Source organism: Mauremys mutica, chromosome 1, assembly GCF_020497125.1.
Source record: "Mauremys mutica isolate MM-2020 ecotype Southern chromosome 1, ASM2049712v1, whole genome shotgun sequence".
Classification (NCBI taxonomy): Eukaryota; Metazoa; Chordata; order Testudines; family Geoemydidae; genus Mauremys; species Mauremys mutica.
This window is the reverse complement of record NC_059072.1, coordinates 126,689,957-126,706,450: the sequence shown is the minus strand read 5'-3', so window position 1 is coordinate 126,706,450 and position 16,494 is coordinate 126,689,957. Positions and strand designations below refer to the sequence as shown.

General features: G+C 43.3%; 1 protein-coding gene across 5 annotated transcripts in view; it reads right to left on the bottom strand.

Annotated features, from left to right (window-relative positions):
- Positions 1-16,494, bottom strand: part of PRR5 (proline rich 5) — a 144,955-nt gene continuing 128,461 nt past the window's right edge. For 4 of the 5 annotated variants that reach the window (XM_044994959.1, XM_044994941.1, XM_044994950.1 and 1 more), the window contains 2 exons: positions 4,406-4,544; positions 1-1,378 (listed from right to left, as the gene is read on the bottom strand). In XM_044994959.1, the coding sequence (XP_044850894.1) occupies positions 828-1,378; positions 4,406-4,544 (690 nt within the window). In that variant the 3' untranslated portion in view covers positions 1-827. The remainder of the gene's footprint in view (positions 1,379-4,405; positions 4,545-16,494) is intronic. The other variant, XM_044994977.1, reaches the window with a different exon arrangement.

Here is a 16,494-nt window from a genome sequence, read left to right as displayed (position 1 = left end):
TTGAAAGCCCATAACTTTATTTACACAGGAAACAAGTAACTTGTGTTCTGCTGGGACCTCGCCATAGAATGGAGAGTTGTCCAAAAGTTTACAGTGCACAAAATTCTTGGAAGTGTCACATTAAAAGCAAATTAACAGTTTTAGGACATCTCTCTCACCTAGACACTGTAGTGGCTGTGAAACAAAACATTAGATGCCAGGCACTGCATCACATTACGTAGCACATTGTTGTTTATTTTACTTTTTTTCTTAATAATCCTAACTCGTGGTTAGAGGAGTGCATACAAGAGATACCAAGAAAAGGACCAAAAAAAGTGTCACTATAAATCATTGTATTCTGCTACATTTATGACCACATCATTGTTGGCTTTGTTTGTTTTTTTTTTAAAAAAGGTTTTTTTTCCAGCCAAGATTGTGTTGTTCAAAGAGCAACCTGCACTTTTACAGGAATCTTTCAAGACAATTAAAAATAAAGGTGAACGCAGCCATACAATGGACTATGTTAGTAAATGCACATATCCAGCTGCACTATCAGCTTTCTATTAGACTCTTTTCCATTCAGAAAACAAACAATCCATAATCTTACAAAGACAGTAAGAAATCTTACTGCAGAATGATGGGAAGAAAATAGGTTGGTGGTTTAAAAAAAAAAGTTAGGGGCCATATCTCCAGGTGGTGTAAATCACTATAGCTCCACTGATATTTAATACTGTGGATTTACACCTGCTGAGGTTTTGGCTCTGTATGTATATCTATTCCCTGCTGTATTGCCGAACATACCAGTTACTTGTATATAATAATAAAACCAAGGATTTGTCTCCTGTCCGTCACACGATGCTCTGTCTGCTCACATCCACGTTGTACGCTGATGAATTTGAACAACCTCGGCCAAAATCTATGAAAATTCCTTCAGAATCAGAGTCAATTGACTCCAAAATCTGGTCCACTATATTCTCGGGGCTGGAAGAAGAGACTGGAATCAAGGCAGCGTCCCTGGCCAGCTCAAAAGCCTTGTTTTGATCACCCATGGTGTGAAAGAGTCCTTGCTGTTGCTCAGCTGCATTGAGTTTGCTGGAACATTGCACTGAACTGGCACTGGGCCTCTCTTGTTCTCCTGAGAGTGAGCTCTTCGTGGTTGTCATAGAGCTTTTGGAACCATTGTCCATGATGGTTGTGAGATTGGAGTACCCTTGTAGCTCCATGCATGAGGTCATTTCAGAAACGGAATGCCTTCGGATGCCAGTTCCATTGGCTGCAATACCCTCTGTTTCATATTCAGCTACCGGGGTCAGCAGTGGGTTATTGTAGCTTTTCGATCTCACCACGGGGTTCTTGGCGAGGATGTCACCTGATTTGGAACGTCTGAAGAACCGCTTCTCTGTAAACAAACACAAATCTCAATTAAAATCTCTGAAGTCTATGTCTTTAATAGCACTGCCAACCCTGAGCATTCAAAAATAATGAGTCAGGGCCCTAAAAACATGAGATTGGCACAAAAATTATAAGCTATTTAAAAGAATCAATGTTGGGTTCTTTTTATTTACCTTCTAGTTTTTGAGCCTTTAGGGATCATATCTTCAAGCTTTATTCCACAACCATGAGGGCTAGAAACTTACTTAAAAAAATAAAGCTGAGATTCTCTAATATTCACGATTCCAAGCACTAGGGGTTTAAGAAGAATGCCAAATATTGTGCGACTTGTGATAAAATTGCAAGAGTTTGTGACGGTGCTTTTATTTAATGACAAACCAGGAGTGAAATTCTGTTCTTAGACACATCCATGCTTGGCTATGGATGTGACTGGAAGTTCCCCACATGTAGGGAGAAGAGAGGATTGGAGTCAAAGTTTACTGTGAGGATTTGAGACCCATCTTTTTCTCTTGTGTCTGTTGCGGCTGAGCTCTCTTTTGGTTTAATTGAGCTTGTTCTTTCACCAAACGAACTCCTCCAAGATGAGCAAAAACATGCATTGAGAAGATGGTGCTGCTAACTATAAGTAAGCTATTTAATGATATAAAAATCCATCCAGAGCAGTTATGCACCAGTCACCCATCCTCTGAAAAATCAAGTCCCTTTAAGGCACCCCAAATGTGTAATCACTTTGAAAAATCTTGGTTTAAAAACTTAATTTGAGATTACACGTACTGCCATGGTGCTTGCTGTGTGACCCAAAATAATATCAGAACCTATCTCATGATTGGGATAAGAAATCTGACCTCGATTTCACAGTATTCTAGATTTTTACAGCTAGTTGCTAGAATTCAGTTAATCCACAGCGCCATTTTCATTCAATGACCACTAGGTGGCAGTAATTTTATATTACTGGCATTACCCAAGAACCTTTTGGAACTGTGCCGTTTTCATGAAACATTCATACAAGATTGAAATAATTATTAAGCATCCTTCCAGAGGTTCCACTGTTCTCCTAGTTACGGTACAGATCCTGGCTACTACTCAGGATGCTTTGAGCAGGAACAATCATACAGCTACTGCATCTGGTCTTCAAACGACTGCCCTGCTGCTCCTGTTGCTTCACCATCTCAGTGTATGGGGCTACAGCTGGGGCAAAGAGAAACTATGCACTAGTGATTCCCCACCTACCAGAATGTGCCCATGGGGCTTTTGGCAGCGAGGCATAAATAAAGGCTTACGGCTGCTCTGATTTAGTACAGAGACCAGGTCCAGGTCTATTAGCTCAAAGCCAGTAGACACTTATGCTTTTAAATCCATTGAACCTGGGTTCAGTTCCTGCAGATGACTCATCCAGGAGCATCTCTACAATGCAACACCACAGACATATCCCCAGTGTAGATAAGGCCTTAGTGCTTCAATGTTTGGGTTTCAAATAGAGTAGTGGAATATTTATTTATTTTAAAAACTTTCATTGGAATTTTACTAATTTTTTGTGGGAATATTTCTATTGCTCTTGCATTTTGTAAAAGCTGGTGTTCAAAAAATGTCAAATCTGGGGCACTATGATGGATCCGCTCAGCAGGAGAGTACAGCTCCCCTCAGCCCTCTCTCCATTGCACATCCCCTTCCTCCAGGTCAGATAAGGAAGTGGTCCAGTTCTGATTGGAAGTGGCAGCTGTATGGCTAGTGAGGAGCTGCAGGGAAGCTGAAACAGCAGTGGCTGGGGAAGCAGCCTGTGCAAAAGGGCCCCAAGGAGAGATACGATCATTGCTCACTTTGAGCTGTTTAAGGCTCTGTACCTAAGATATCTGCCACTTTTCCCTTTTCTGCCAGGCCTAGAAAAATACCCTGGACCTTAGCCATGTGACTGAGTGGTTTTGGGGCTCCACCAGAACTAGTACCAATGAGGCATAACTGCTGAAGCACCTACAGTGCTTGGCTCCAAGTCAGGCTCAGGAGGCATGCTACTGGCACCCTAGGGGCTTGGTGTAATGAGCAGCCCCAATAATCACGCTGTTTCATGTCTCTTTAATAGTAGTGATAAATACAAAATGGTTCTTTTGAATCATCATTTTCTGAAGATAACCAGCCTAGAGTGACTCACATAAAATTGATCTGTTTCTTTAAATGCCTGTTGCAACACAATCCATTTTCAATTCAGCTTCATGTAAAAAGCATGAACTACCCTCTTGACATACGAGAAAATGGAGTAAATCAATTGCCCAGAAAATGCACAGTTTAAAGTATATCCAAACTGGGTAGCAAATTACTTGTTTTTAAAACTATGGGTACAATTACTACTTTTCCATTCTGACTTGCAGTGCCTGTGTATTTCCCTATAGTTTCAACAGTATAAACTACTCAAATGGAATAGCATTCAGTATTGGCCTAACTCCACCTCTACTGACATTAGCTGGAACCTTCTATGGAAGACACTGAGTGCTTTTGATCATCCATCATCATCATTTTCTGTCCTAAACAGTTGTATGAAGTTGATGGGTATTGATAAAAAGGCACAACGCTCCACTCCAGAAATGGCTACATTTAGGCACAGTGATTGCTGCATGCACTTCTTGTATCTGCACATCCTCTCTCCTTCTACCTCACATTGTCCATAATGCACCCTGAGCTCAATTCTTCTCACTGAAAGTGGTAGAGAGAGAGATGTAAACATTCATTGATTTTAAGGTCAGAAAGGGTCCATTATGATAATTTAGTCCGACCTCCTGCATACCACAAGCCATAGAACATAAAACTTCTTTTATTACAAATTTTATTTCAGAGTTTCAAAAGCTGGAGGAGGCTTGGTCAGGCTTAGCTGTAATTTTTTGTGCCCCCAGCACACCATAAAGGAAACAATATGTCCCTGTTTTTCTGGCATTGACAATCACCTGTTTTATGGGCATCAGTGTGATGTATTTACAAAGCTTTCTGGGTCGCCATCTGCACTATGTCAAATCAATGACGTTTTACAAGCCCCTGTTATTCTTACCCAAAATACAAGAGGAGTGTGTGAAGGGTCCATCACTGGAATACAGACCATATGTGCCCAAGTAAGGCGTAACCACCTTCTGTATCAGGGATTCCAATTTCAAATAGTCTTCAGTCACTCCTTTAGATTCGTGAACCCCCTGAAAGAAAGAGCAAAATGGAAGATCAATATTGTCTCCGAACGTCTCAAGCTCAAATTGCTCGCCAGAGCAGAGAGCCAGCAGGTATTCCGATTGCATTAAATGCCAAAAGCACACATGCTGTATTACATTGGTTTATCATGGTTATTATTTGTATTGCAGTAGCGTATGGGGAGCCCAATCATAGACCAGAGCCCCTTTGTGCTGGGCACTTGTACAAACACATAACAAGACTGCCACCAGGAGCGTACAGTCTAAGGGTATGTACATCTACTGCAACTGGGAGGTGTGACTGCAGGACTTGCAGACCTACCTGAGCTAGCTTTGATTCCAACTAGCTTCAGTAATAACAGCAGTGAAGCTGCGGCTGCACAGACTAGCCCCACCCACCCAGGACTCTAGTTACATACTCAAGTGGCATCCTTTGTGCTTTCTAAGACCTTGTCGACACTTGCAGTGGCGTGCACGTAGCTATATGCTGCATCCACACTCACGGGAGAGTGTAGCTCTCCACTGATGGAGCCTTTCCACACTGCCTCCCCCTGCCAGAGCCTTCCTTGCTGACAGAGACTTTCTCTGCAGTGGGGAAAGCCTCCAGCAGCGAGGAGGCAGCAGGATGCTACACTACGAAAAACAGCAGTGTAAATGAGGGAGACAGGGCTTGGGTGTGTAGAGAGCCAGGTAAGATATATATACCCTGGGAATCAGTAATGCAGGGCTTGCTACTTTGTTCATATAAGCAGTGCCTCATCATTTACACTGCCATTTATTCCCATGCCAGTTAGGTGTGCAATGTCTGTACTCCACACACTGCTGTAGACCCCATCCTGAGTGAGCAAAGGTTTACAGATTCTAAACAAAGGCCCTGCTCTACGTGGTGCAGAGCATCTCATAAAAGATGTCTGATGCCTGTGACAAAGTTCCTCCTCTACCTTGGTGGGTCCTGTACTTATTGGCAGATTTGCTCACCTCAGTGATCTTCCCCACAGTCTGGGTCAACTCCTCCTGTGTCTGATCAGGAGTTGGGAGGTTTGGGGGGAACCCGGGCCCGCCCTCTACTCTGGGTTCCAGCCCAGGGTCCTGTGGATTGCAGCTGTCTATAGTGCCTCCTGTAACAGCTACATGACAGCTACAACTCCTTGAGCTACTTCCCCATGGCCTCCTCCAAACACCTTCTTTATCCTCACCACAGGACCTTCCTCCTAGTGCCTGATAACACTCTTGTACTCCTTAGTCCTCCAGCAGCACACATCTCAGCTCCTTGCACCTCTTGCTCCCAACTCTTCAGCTCTCCTCCCTCCCCTGCCTTGAAGTGAGCTCCTTTTTAAACCCAGGTGCCCTGATTAGCCTGCCTTGATTGGCTGCAGGTGTTCTAATCAGCCAGTCTGCCTTAATTGGTTCTAGCAGATTCCTGATTACGCTAGTGCAGCTCCTGCTCTGGTCACTCAGGGAACAGAAAACTACTCATCCAGTGACCAGTATATTTGCCCTCTACCAGACTCCTGTACCCCACTGATCTGGGTCTGTCACATGCCCTCCAAATTCCTAACACTCACTGATAGCTTCACATACTGCAAATATTACACCAAAATTCATACATCAGGGTTTTGACAAACCAGCTGATGCATTTGTTACATGGACGTTCTGACTCTACAGCCACTGGCTTCAATGGGAGCTGCTCATGTACTGCAGTTTGAGAATCAGACCTATAGTCTGTCAGAAACCAAAGCAGAAGAACAGACACTGCGGATCATGATTAAAACAGTCACTGTATTTATTTAACTATTGTGACCTACAAGCACCGCCTGACTGAATGTTTAGTAAAACCTTGTAGATGTTGCTTGAGTGGCCAGTACCACAAGGTGTCACTGCCATCTAAAGCAATTCAAACAGGACTGTGATATCCAAGAGAAAAAAGTAAAACACGGAACCTCTTAAAATACACAGTCAAAGATTTTTATGATTTTCATGAAAAATACTTGTAAGAAAGTGTTGTTTCTAATCTTCCACGCACTCCGTCCCCCCCACCCCAATCTTGTCAATGTTCAGGAAAAACTCCCATTCAAGTCAGTCAGGGTGAAGTTTACACCCGTGGCGGAGGCTCTGTTCAGAAAGGTGAATTTCACTCTTAGCTCCTGACCTTACAACTACATCTGTGTCGTGAACTCCTGCACCTGCCTGGAGGCCCCCTCTCCGACTTCACTGGGGTTCCTCATGGGCATAGGGTTGTGCCCACACAGATCTCATGGCAGGATCGAGATCTTATAGCATAAATTTTGAAGCCAATGCGAGTTTTGCCTGAGTAAAGATTTCAGAAATCAATCCAGTATTACAGTGTATGTCTCTGGCGTAACCCCGAAATAATCATAAAAACATCAGTAAACTGTTCTCAAAGGAAAAACAAGGAAACAAACATGCAGATTGAACTATTAACTCTGAATAAATTACCCGTGGGTCTCGAACTGTGGGTTGGGACCCAAAGTGAGTCGCGACCCTGTTTTAATGGGGTTGCCAGGGCTGGCGTTAGACTTGCTGGGGCCGGGGGCTGAAGACGAAGCCCAAAGGCTTCACCTATGGGTGATGGTGCTCAGGTTATAGGCCCCACACCTGGGGCTGAAGCTCTTTGGTTCCCCCTCTTCTCTTTGCCCCAGCCGGGCGGCGGCGGAGCTCAGGCGGGCTCAGGCTTCAGTCCCCCCTTGTGGGGTCATGTAGTATTTTTTGTTGTCAGGAGGGGGTCACGGTGCAATGAAGTCTGAGAACCCCTGAATTACACAATGGATACCCTTTCTTCTGTTCATGAAAGGATCCCCATTTTTATAGATGTATTTGTTATCTGTCAATATTCACCAAATAGCTTCTGAGAACAAATTTCAGCCTGTAAAAATGCCTGTGAACAGTTCACTTCATTTCTTTGCTACTTGTACTGTGTGATTAATAACTGACGTCACATGTTATTACCTCTGCTCCCTGACTGGATGATTGAAAGTTTTTAAATGATGGACAAAGAGCAAACAGAGCTGCATCCCAATAAAGAATAAACGTCTGAGATGAATTTCTCCTTAAATATTCACTCGGGCTAAATTCTGTGAAGTTATCAGGATTCACAATCATTTTAATAACTATAACAGAGTCCACCAGCAATCTGAAAACTCATAATGTGACCTCATGAGTAACATCAGAATGAACTCACCACGTACATTTGCAAATCTTTTTTTTTACACTATTCAACCAATTACAATGAGGATATCTGAGCAGACAGAAAATAAGAGGAAAAACACTCAAAAAGTTATAATGAGAGAGAGAAACAACAAAAACATTACCGTATTTTCCAGCGTATAAGATGACTTTTTATACTAAAAAACAACCCCCAAAAATCGGGGGGCGTCTTATACGCTGGGTATAAACAGCGGGCAGCCCAGAGCCCTCTGATTCCCGGCCGCGGCTGGGATTTAAAAGGCTCTGGGCTCCCCACCGCAGCGGGCAGCCCAGAGCCCTCTGATTCCCGGCCGCGGCTGGGATTTAAAAGGCTCTGGGCTCCCCCCCTCGGAAGGGGGGGTAGTCTTATACGGCGAGTATAGGCCAAAACCTATGTTTTAACTGTAAAATTAGGGGGTCGTCTTATACGCCCAGTCGCCTTATACGCCGGAAAATACGGTAGGTTACATATTAGGAAAACTTTCTAACTATAAGGCTAGTTAAGCACTGGAACAGGTTACTAATGGAGGTTGTGGAATCTCCATCATTGGAGGTTTTTAAGAACAGACTGGACAAACACCGGTCTAGGTCTAGGTCAGTGACTCTCAACCTTTCCAGACTACTGTACCTCTTTCAGGAGTCTGATTTGTCTTCTGTACCCCAAATTTCACCTCACTTAAAAACGACTTGCTTACAAAATCAGACAGAAATACAGAAGTGTCACAGCACGCTGTTACTGAAAAATTGCTTACGTTCTCATTCTTACCATCTAATTATAAAATAAATCAATTGGAATATAAATATTGTACTTATATTTCAGTGTGTAGTATATAGAGCAGTACAAACAAGTCATTGTCTGTATGAAATTATATTTTTTACTGACTTGGCTAGTGCTTTTTTATGTAGCCTGTTGTAAAACTAGGCAAAAAGCTAGACGAGTTGATATACCCCCGAAAGATCTCTTGAGTACCCCCATGGTATGTGTACCCCTGGTTGAGAACGCCAAAGCACTTGCAACCCCTCCAAGCTTGGTATTGTCCGCACATTTTAGAAGTGTACTCTCTATGCCATTATCTAAATCACTGATGAAGATATTGAACAGAACCAGACCCAGAACTGATACATGCAGGACCTCACTCGTTATGCCCTTACAGCTTGATGGTGAACCACTGATAACTATTCTCTGGGAACGGTTTTCCAACCAGTTATATGCACCCACCTTATAGTAGTTTGTTTATGAGACGGTCATGCAAGACAGTATCAAAAGCCTTACTAAAGTCAAGATATATCACATCTACCACTTCCCCCTCTCCACAAGACTTGCGACCCTGTCAAAGAAAGTTATTAGGTTGGTTTGACACAATTTGTTCATGACAACTCCATGCTGTTACTTATCACCTTATTATCTTCTAGATGTTTGCAAACTGATTGCTTAATTATTTGCTCCATTATCTTTCTGTGTACTGAAGTGAAGCTGATTGGTCTGTAATTCCCTGGATTGTCCTATATTTGCCCTTTTCCAGTCCTCTGGAATCTCTCCCATCTTCCATGACTTTTCAAAGATAATCGCTAACGGCTCAGATACCTCCTCAGTCAATTCCTACTCAGGAGATATCTGAGCCATTCGCGATTATTTTCCAATCCCGGGGGGAGAGTAGCAGCCCTAATACTGTGTTGTAGCACCGCTATCTCCCCTGGAATTGGAGAAGGATTCTGCCTGCTGTTGTAAAAGGCACTTGAAAAATATGATCAGTTCACTAGCACTATGAGATCTTCTCTCCTCCCACAAGCCCTTTCACAACAGGGCTGACAGTTCAATTTCACCTCCAGTTCAGTCACAAAGTTCCTTCTTTCACTTGCAAGAACTAGAACGACATTAATCTCCAGCCCCCATTTTTACTTTAGTTTATTTGCATTCCCACTTTTCAAGCATGGAGACTTCAAAGTGCTGTTATCTTTGAGTGAGGTTAAACCTCCAGCTGGTTGACACAGGCAGCAATTAGTCTTAGCCCTCAGCTCTGTATTCAGTCATCAGACATTTTTCAATACTTTTTGAAAAGCCATAGAGCACCTGGCTCCCTCCGGAGATGTGATGACCTTTCTTTTATTTTGTCTCTTGGCACAAATACATTGTTACCACCTGCAAGATCCTTCCTGCCCAAACTATTGTTACAGATCTTCCTGAATTCTCTGGGAGGGGATTGTGCTTTTAGAGATTAAATAGCAGAATGTATATATATTTTCAGTGGTGCAATTTGTATGTAGCCTCTCTTAATACCAGAAGTATGATGGACTTCAGGCTATACGATGAACTTGTAAAACTATTTATTTTTGGTGTGTGAATAAGTGCCAGATCGAATGCTCCAGAGCCCTGTATTTATCCAAAGAACAGGCACAGCACCATGCATAAGCACGTGCCCTGCTCCACCAATATACCTGTATGTGTTGGAGGGACCTCCTCGATGTGAGAGGTGTTGCGGTATCCGTGTGTGAGGGGATGAGTTCTCCCTGAACTAGAGCTTGATTAAGCCACATGCAGTGATGAGTCATTTTTGAGCTACGCTCCAGCCAATCCACAAGCCAGGAGCTGGTCTGGTGACTCTCAGGGCAGATATTCAAGCCTCACAGGAGAAACAGCAGCTCAGCCTGCCCAGCATCACTTGGAACTCTCTCCTGCCTGATAGTGGGGACAGACTCCACAGGCTTTAGCCTGCTCTAACCTAGCTCCCAGCCCTACTCTTGCTTTCCTGCTCCTGAGTATGTCTCCCGTTTCTGGTCTGGCTGCCACTACACTGACCACTAGTCATGACTTCCACTGCTCCTTCCACTAGACCTGACCCTCCATGTCTTGCTTTCTGACACCATGGTGCTTTCAGTCCCAGGCCTCTCTGCGTCTGCCAGCAGGGCTTGCAAGCACTGTCAGTTGGTCAAGTGGGTGAGGTAATATCTTTTATTGGACCAACTTCTGTTGCATACAGTTGGTCAAGTGACATTTGTCCACTGAAAACTGGATGCAGAGGACCCAACTCATTTCATAAGGATCACCTAAGCACAAGATCCTCAGTCTCACTCTGGCACCTACGGAGGCAAGTGGCTCTGAGCCATCCCTGTGCTGATCCTTGTGGCTTTTGGGGGACAGCTGGCTGTTCTAACTTGGTTAACCTTCTGGAAAAACTATGAAGACCAACTATTTCCTCTGGCTTTTGTGGTGGGCTGAAGGCTGGAGGGGTTTGGTTTATATTTAGTTGTATGTGGGGCTGTCCATATTGTATATTTTAATGTATGGATAGGTGACCAAAGCATAGATCTATAGTCAGTGTACTCTCAACTGATCCACTGAAACAAGTAATGTATCCATTTGATTATGCATGTTCTTATCCTGGACACTGAGCCATGTCTGGGGTCCTTTACTTCCAGGGACAAGTTACACTTGTCTTACAAATATATGTGGGAAAATGAAAATCCAGACACCTAACTTCTAGAATATTCAAGAGAGCCCAACAAAATGTCGAAACCACCAGCTCAAGACTCTGCAAAAACCTGCTAAGGAGTGGCACTGCTGGTGCCAGTGAACGGGTACTGAGAGGGAGGATAGATGGTCTTGTAGTTAAAGCACAGAACTAGGGCTCAGATTCAATCCCTGGCTCTGCTACAGACTTCCTTTGTCACCTGGGGCACATCAATGGATCTCTTGCTGCCTCCGTTCCTCATGTGTAAAATGGAATAATACTAACTTTCTCCCACCCTTTATCTGTCTTGTCTGTTTAGATGGCAAGCTCTTCGTCACAACAGAGTCTGTCTCACACTGTGTGTTTGTACCGTGTCTAACACAATAGGACCAATTGTGGTTTGGATCTCTAAACACTACTGAAATAAAAAGAACTACCAATATTAAATATCCTGTGCAGCCTGATGTCTACAGCCTTCCGGGGGAAAACATAGGAGATGGGGGAGAGAGCGGGCAAAGGCACCTCAATAAAGTCACTTCTTTGAGGAGAATGGAAACACCGTGTGTTAAGAACATTATCTTCTTTTAAATGAAGTGTGTATCGTGCAGTTTATTTATATGTTGATGTATGCCGTTAATTCCAAGTTAACTAAAAACTGTTAGCAGTACTGTCCACCCCGAGCATTGAAAAATCATGAGTCAGACCCTCCTTGCCCCCCAATATCAAGAGATGAAAAAACCTCATGATTTTTAAGCCAAATGATACATTTTTTTATGTTTTTTCTTAGGGTTTTTAGCTTTTAGGGTACATTTGGGTCACACTTTCATGAGAGCTAGAAACTTACTATTTTATATATATGAAAACTGAGATTCTCATGTAATGACTTGAATCCAGGACCTTGGGGTTCAAGAAAACACCAAATATTACAACACTCATGATAAAATCATGAAAGTTGACAACACAGTAATAATCTCTTACATTTATATTTAGCCATTTTCAAACAGTGAGATCTCAGAGTGCTTTGCAAAGATTGCTAGATACTGGAATGGCTTCAGCCAGCATTGAAATGCAGCTACCTCTGGGACAGGGAGCAGCAGCTGTGTAACAGCACAAAGCAACAAAGGATAACAGTTTAAGACAGAAAGTGAAGAGGGAGGAGACAGATCTTCTGTGGGTGTAAATCGTCATAGCTACAGTTTATACCAGTGGAGTATCAGCCCACAGGTATCTAATTGTAAATGAAGGGGGAATTTAGTTAGGCAAGATGCAATAATCCAAATTGGGATTTGGTTAGTAACACTGCAGGTTCACAAGCTTTCTTTTGCAAAAAGTTCAGAGCAATCTCTAATGACCACAATGGTCGCCACAGCAGTTTTACATCTCACCTAAGAACCCAACTCCTATTTAAGTACTACCTAAACCTGTCCCTTAGCTTTTGAGAGCTGACAAGATCACACCCAGAAGCGGTATGGTTGCAGGCATGTACTGCAGCATGCAGTAGGCTAGTTTAAGACATAAGAAAAACTGGGGTGAGAGGTCTTCCATAATCCCATTAGATCACATGATGTCTCTGAACTCTCTTTGTTTTATTACTGAAATCTCAGACAGCTACCGTGTTCCATTGTAAATGTCAGTGTACAGTGCCTTTCAGCATGGTTTACTGTTCACCAAAATAACCAGGTATGGTATACTTTTCTGGTTCTTACAAGTATGTATCTGGATTGGCATCTTTTAATTTTTCCAGCTACCATGTTATGCCATGTTGTGCATCACATCAATGCAGGAGAATAAAACAAATGACAGACCTTGATGCTAAAAAACTGGCCTGCTTTATGTGGGCAATAATATTACAGGCTGATGCTACTGTGCAGGAATCCATGCATTACAGACAGAGACTAAAATCCTGAACATCATCAGTAAAACAGTAGCTTTGATCTGCTCTTTAACTATGCAAAAATCTTCCTTTAAAACATAACTGTTACTTTCCATGAACCCAGTCTCATTTATCTGGAGAGTTTTATGCTTTTGAGTGTAAGATGCATCTATTTAATTCCTTTCAAAGGTCTCTATTTCTCAATTTGAGGACCTGGATATTGCAGTGCCATACAGAGGCAAACATGCTAGTATTTCTGAAGGAAAAGAGGGAGCATTCATGCTGGGCCAAATCCTGATCTGAGTTACACCATTGTGAAATCCAAAAGTAATTCTGGCATTTTCAGTGGGATTACTCTGATGAACTCAGGTCAGACTCTTGATCATCTTTTGAAGCATGGATGATGGAGATTTAAGTCCTGATGATACTGAAACTGCAAAAAGGTCTGTACTCAGCATCAAGCAAAGAGTCACATCTTTTAAAGTTTAATAACACTATCAAAATCCATACTTCCCTACTTTAGATTAAATCATGAATTGTACCTTCCCCAGAAGTTACAAAGAACTTTTTGTTATTTTTATTATGACAGGGCCTAGGGACCACAACTGAGATCTGAGTCCCCATATGCTAGGGGCTGTATAAATACATAGTAAGAGACAGTCTCTGCCCCAAAGAGCCTGGCAGGCTGCCCTACAGCTGAGAGTATGGAAGCTGGGAGTCCAGGATGCTAAGGAGCCAGGAGCCTGGGCTGCTGGGTGACTGGGCTCCCCACTAGCATGGAGGAGCCTAGCACATGACCAGGCAGGTATCTGATGGAAAAACATTGTCAGAAAATTTATGACCAGTTCTAGACGTGACACACAAGCAGAGTGAACACGGTCATGGTTTGTGTCTCCCATGTTAGTGCCAATCACGTGGGGCTCGTTACAAGGATGAAAGAAGACAGACAGCTGTAAGCTGTGTTCTAGTGAGCAGACACAGAACTTCTCTCCTCTGAGGGGAGCTGATCTGCAAAACCCTGCAGTGTGCAGAAGGGAAGATGGTTTATTTTATTGTGCACCATTTACTCTGTGTAAAAAGGGACCAGTTTTAGCTTTTCTCATCCAGTGGACAAGAGTTGTGCTATTTAACACCTAAGGGAAAGGGACTGCTACACCCCCTGAAATAGGGGATTAATCATTATCTATATTAGGGAACTTGTTTTATGAAAAGGAGACAAAGGCCTAAGTATTTCCCTTGTGAGGGGAAGGCACTGGTGCTGTAACCCCTCCCAGAGTCAGCACTAACTAAAAGCACTGAGTGGTTCTGAGAAGTGGAGTTTGCTGCACCAGCCCCAATACGGTTGCTTTTTGTGAATTATTGCCTCAGCGAGCCAGGCCGTTCCAAGCACTGGGATCCACAGTGTGCATCATCTCATTGCATGGTCCCCATTTCACTCTCATTTGTCATTGCACAATATCCCTCCTCAAACAAATCCCCACACACAATTCATTCTCTCCACTGAGCACAAAATCAAACCCTAGGCTCCATTCGCTCCTCACCACACATCACTCTGTGCCTCCATAATCAACCCCCTCTCAACTTAGAAATAATAGTTTTTAACCAGAATGCCTCAGTACAATTAATATGCTTTGCTGCTTTCTTTTGAATGACCTCATAATAATCCACATCCTAAATGGGAGGCCACTGCCTACTGCTCTTCACTCCACATACATAACTCAGTTACATCTGTCTAGGCAAAAAAAGGAAATATAAACAAGTGTCCTATCCCCCAACACGTCTCACATAGCTCATGTTGTGCTTTTTTGGCCCAAGTAATGGAGTGGAAAAGGTCCAAGCTTCACCTCAGATACTCTTCATAGGCATGGTATTGAAAGGAATGGTAAAGATCCTGATTCACCTACGTGGGGGGCCTTTAGCATTAACAGGATACACTGATCAGAAACTGATGGACCCTAAAAATTAAGTGACAGCTACCATCTTGGCTAACACCAGAGACTGACTTGGGGATTGAATGTACCACTTGAACTAAACAGCCAGGCTCTCCAAGTGAGAGCTGTGACAGAGCCTTATCCTCTATGGCACATCTGAGTAAGATGCACAACACACATGGACCAGAAGGTTAGCTATGAACAGAACATCCACCTGCTCCTTTCCCTTGCGCCTCCTGGCTTCATCACACTAGTGCTCAGCTTTTGTCCGCCACCCCACCCCTCACATCTTGGGTCTCACCTTCCTAACCCCGCCGGCTACTTCCTATCCCCTAGCTCGTCCCAGCTACCTTTCACCATGTCTCAGCTCCTGGCTCCCCCTGACTTCCTGGCTTCTTCCCCAGGCCTCAGGCCCCCTACATAGCTGCTCCTTGGATTCTCCCTCAACCCCTAATGGCTGGCCAACTACAATGGTGAATGGCTAGCCAACTAGAAAAGCAGTTTCTCCTCCCTTGCTGTTCACACCTCAACTGCTAGAACAGGGCCTCATCCTCCCTGACTGAATTAACCTCATTATCCCCAGCCTGATTCTTGCTTGGCATTCACCCACGAAAGCTCCAGTACATCTGTTAGTCTATAAGGTGCCACAGGACTCTTTGCTGCCTCAACCCCTAGTTGCCTCACCATGTTCATTAATGAAAATATTAGTGAAGCACTTTTACATTTCAAGCGGTCATGGCTGATCAGCAACAACTAACTTTTGGGGTTATATTTCAAAAGGGACTTCATTTCCTAAGAGTGTCCTGTAGTCTTGTATCCACATTCAAGTCCAAAGAGGACTCCTCATTCAGTCGCCCTCCACTTGCCTTTTAAACATAAACTATTAAACGACCATTTTAATCACATATTGTACCAAGGACCATCAGCTCTGGACTAAAGCTCTGTTATTACTGTATCCTCCGATCACTGGGCATCAATAGGCTGCAGGTTTAGATGCACTGAAGTGTACATTAGCCATTGATTAAGTATCTATCGCACTCTTACTTGAACTTTTATGGTTTAGCTGACTATGGAGTTTTTACAACAAAGCACCAAACGGAGATGGTCTCGGATTTCAACAATGACCAACTGCCAGATATATTTTTAATAAACCAAAGGGACATTTTTTGAAACGGCCTTTTACCAGATCCATTTGGGGCAAAGCAAGCAGGAATTCCAAAGGCAGGCTCTGAGTCTTGTCACAGGAGGATGTGAAAGATGGCTAAGGGATGCAGTGCATTTCCTAATGCTTTAAAGAACGCCCAGTGCAGATCCATCACAGGCAAAAAGAAGCTGAAGCAGAGGAGAATCATATCCCAGGTACCTGACAACTATGAACTAAAGCTCAGAGAAACAATAGGAGCAGAAGTCAGATTCTCCACTATTTAAGTCAATATAGCAGTCATGACTATTGGTGGATTGACAGCCCTGGAGAACAAAGTCCTGTCATAGAACAACAGGCT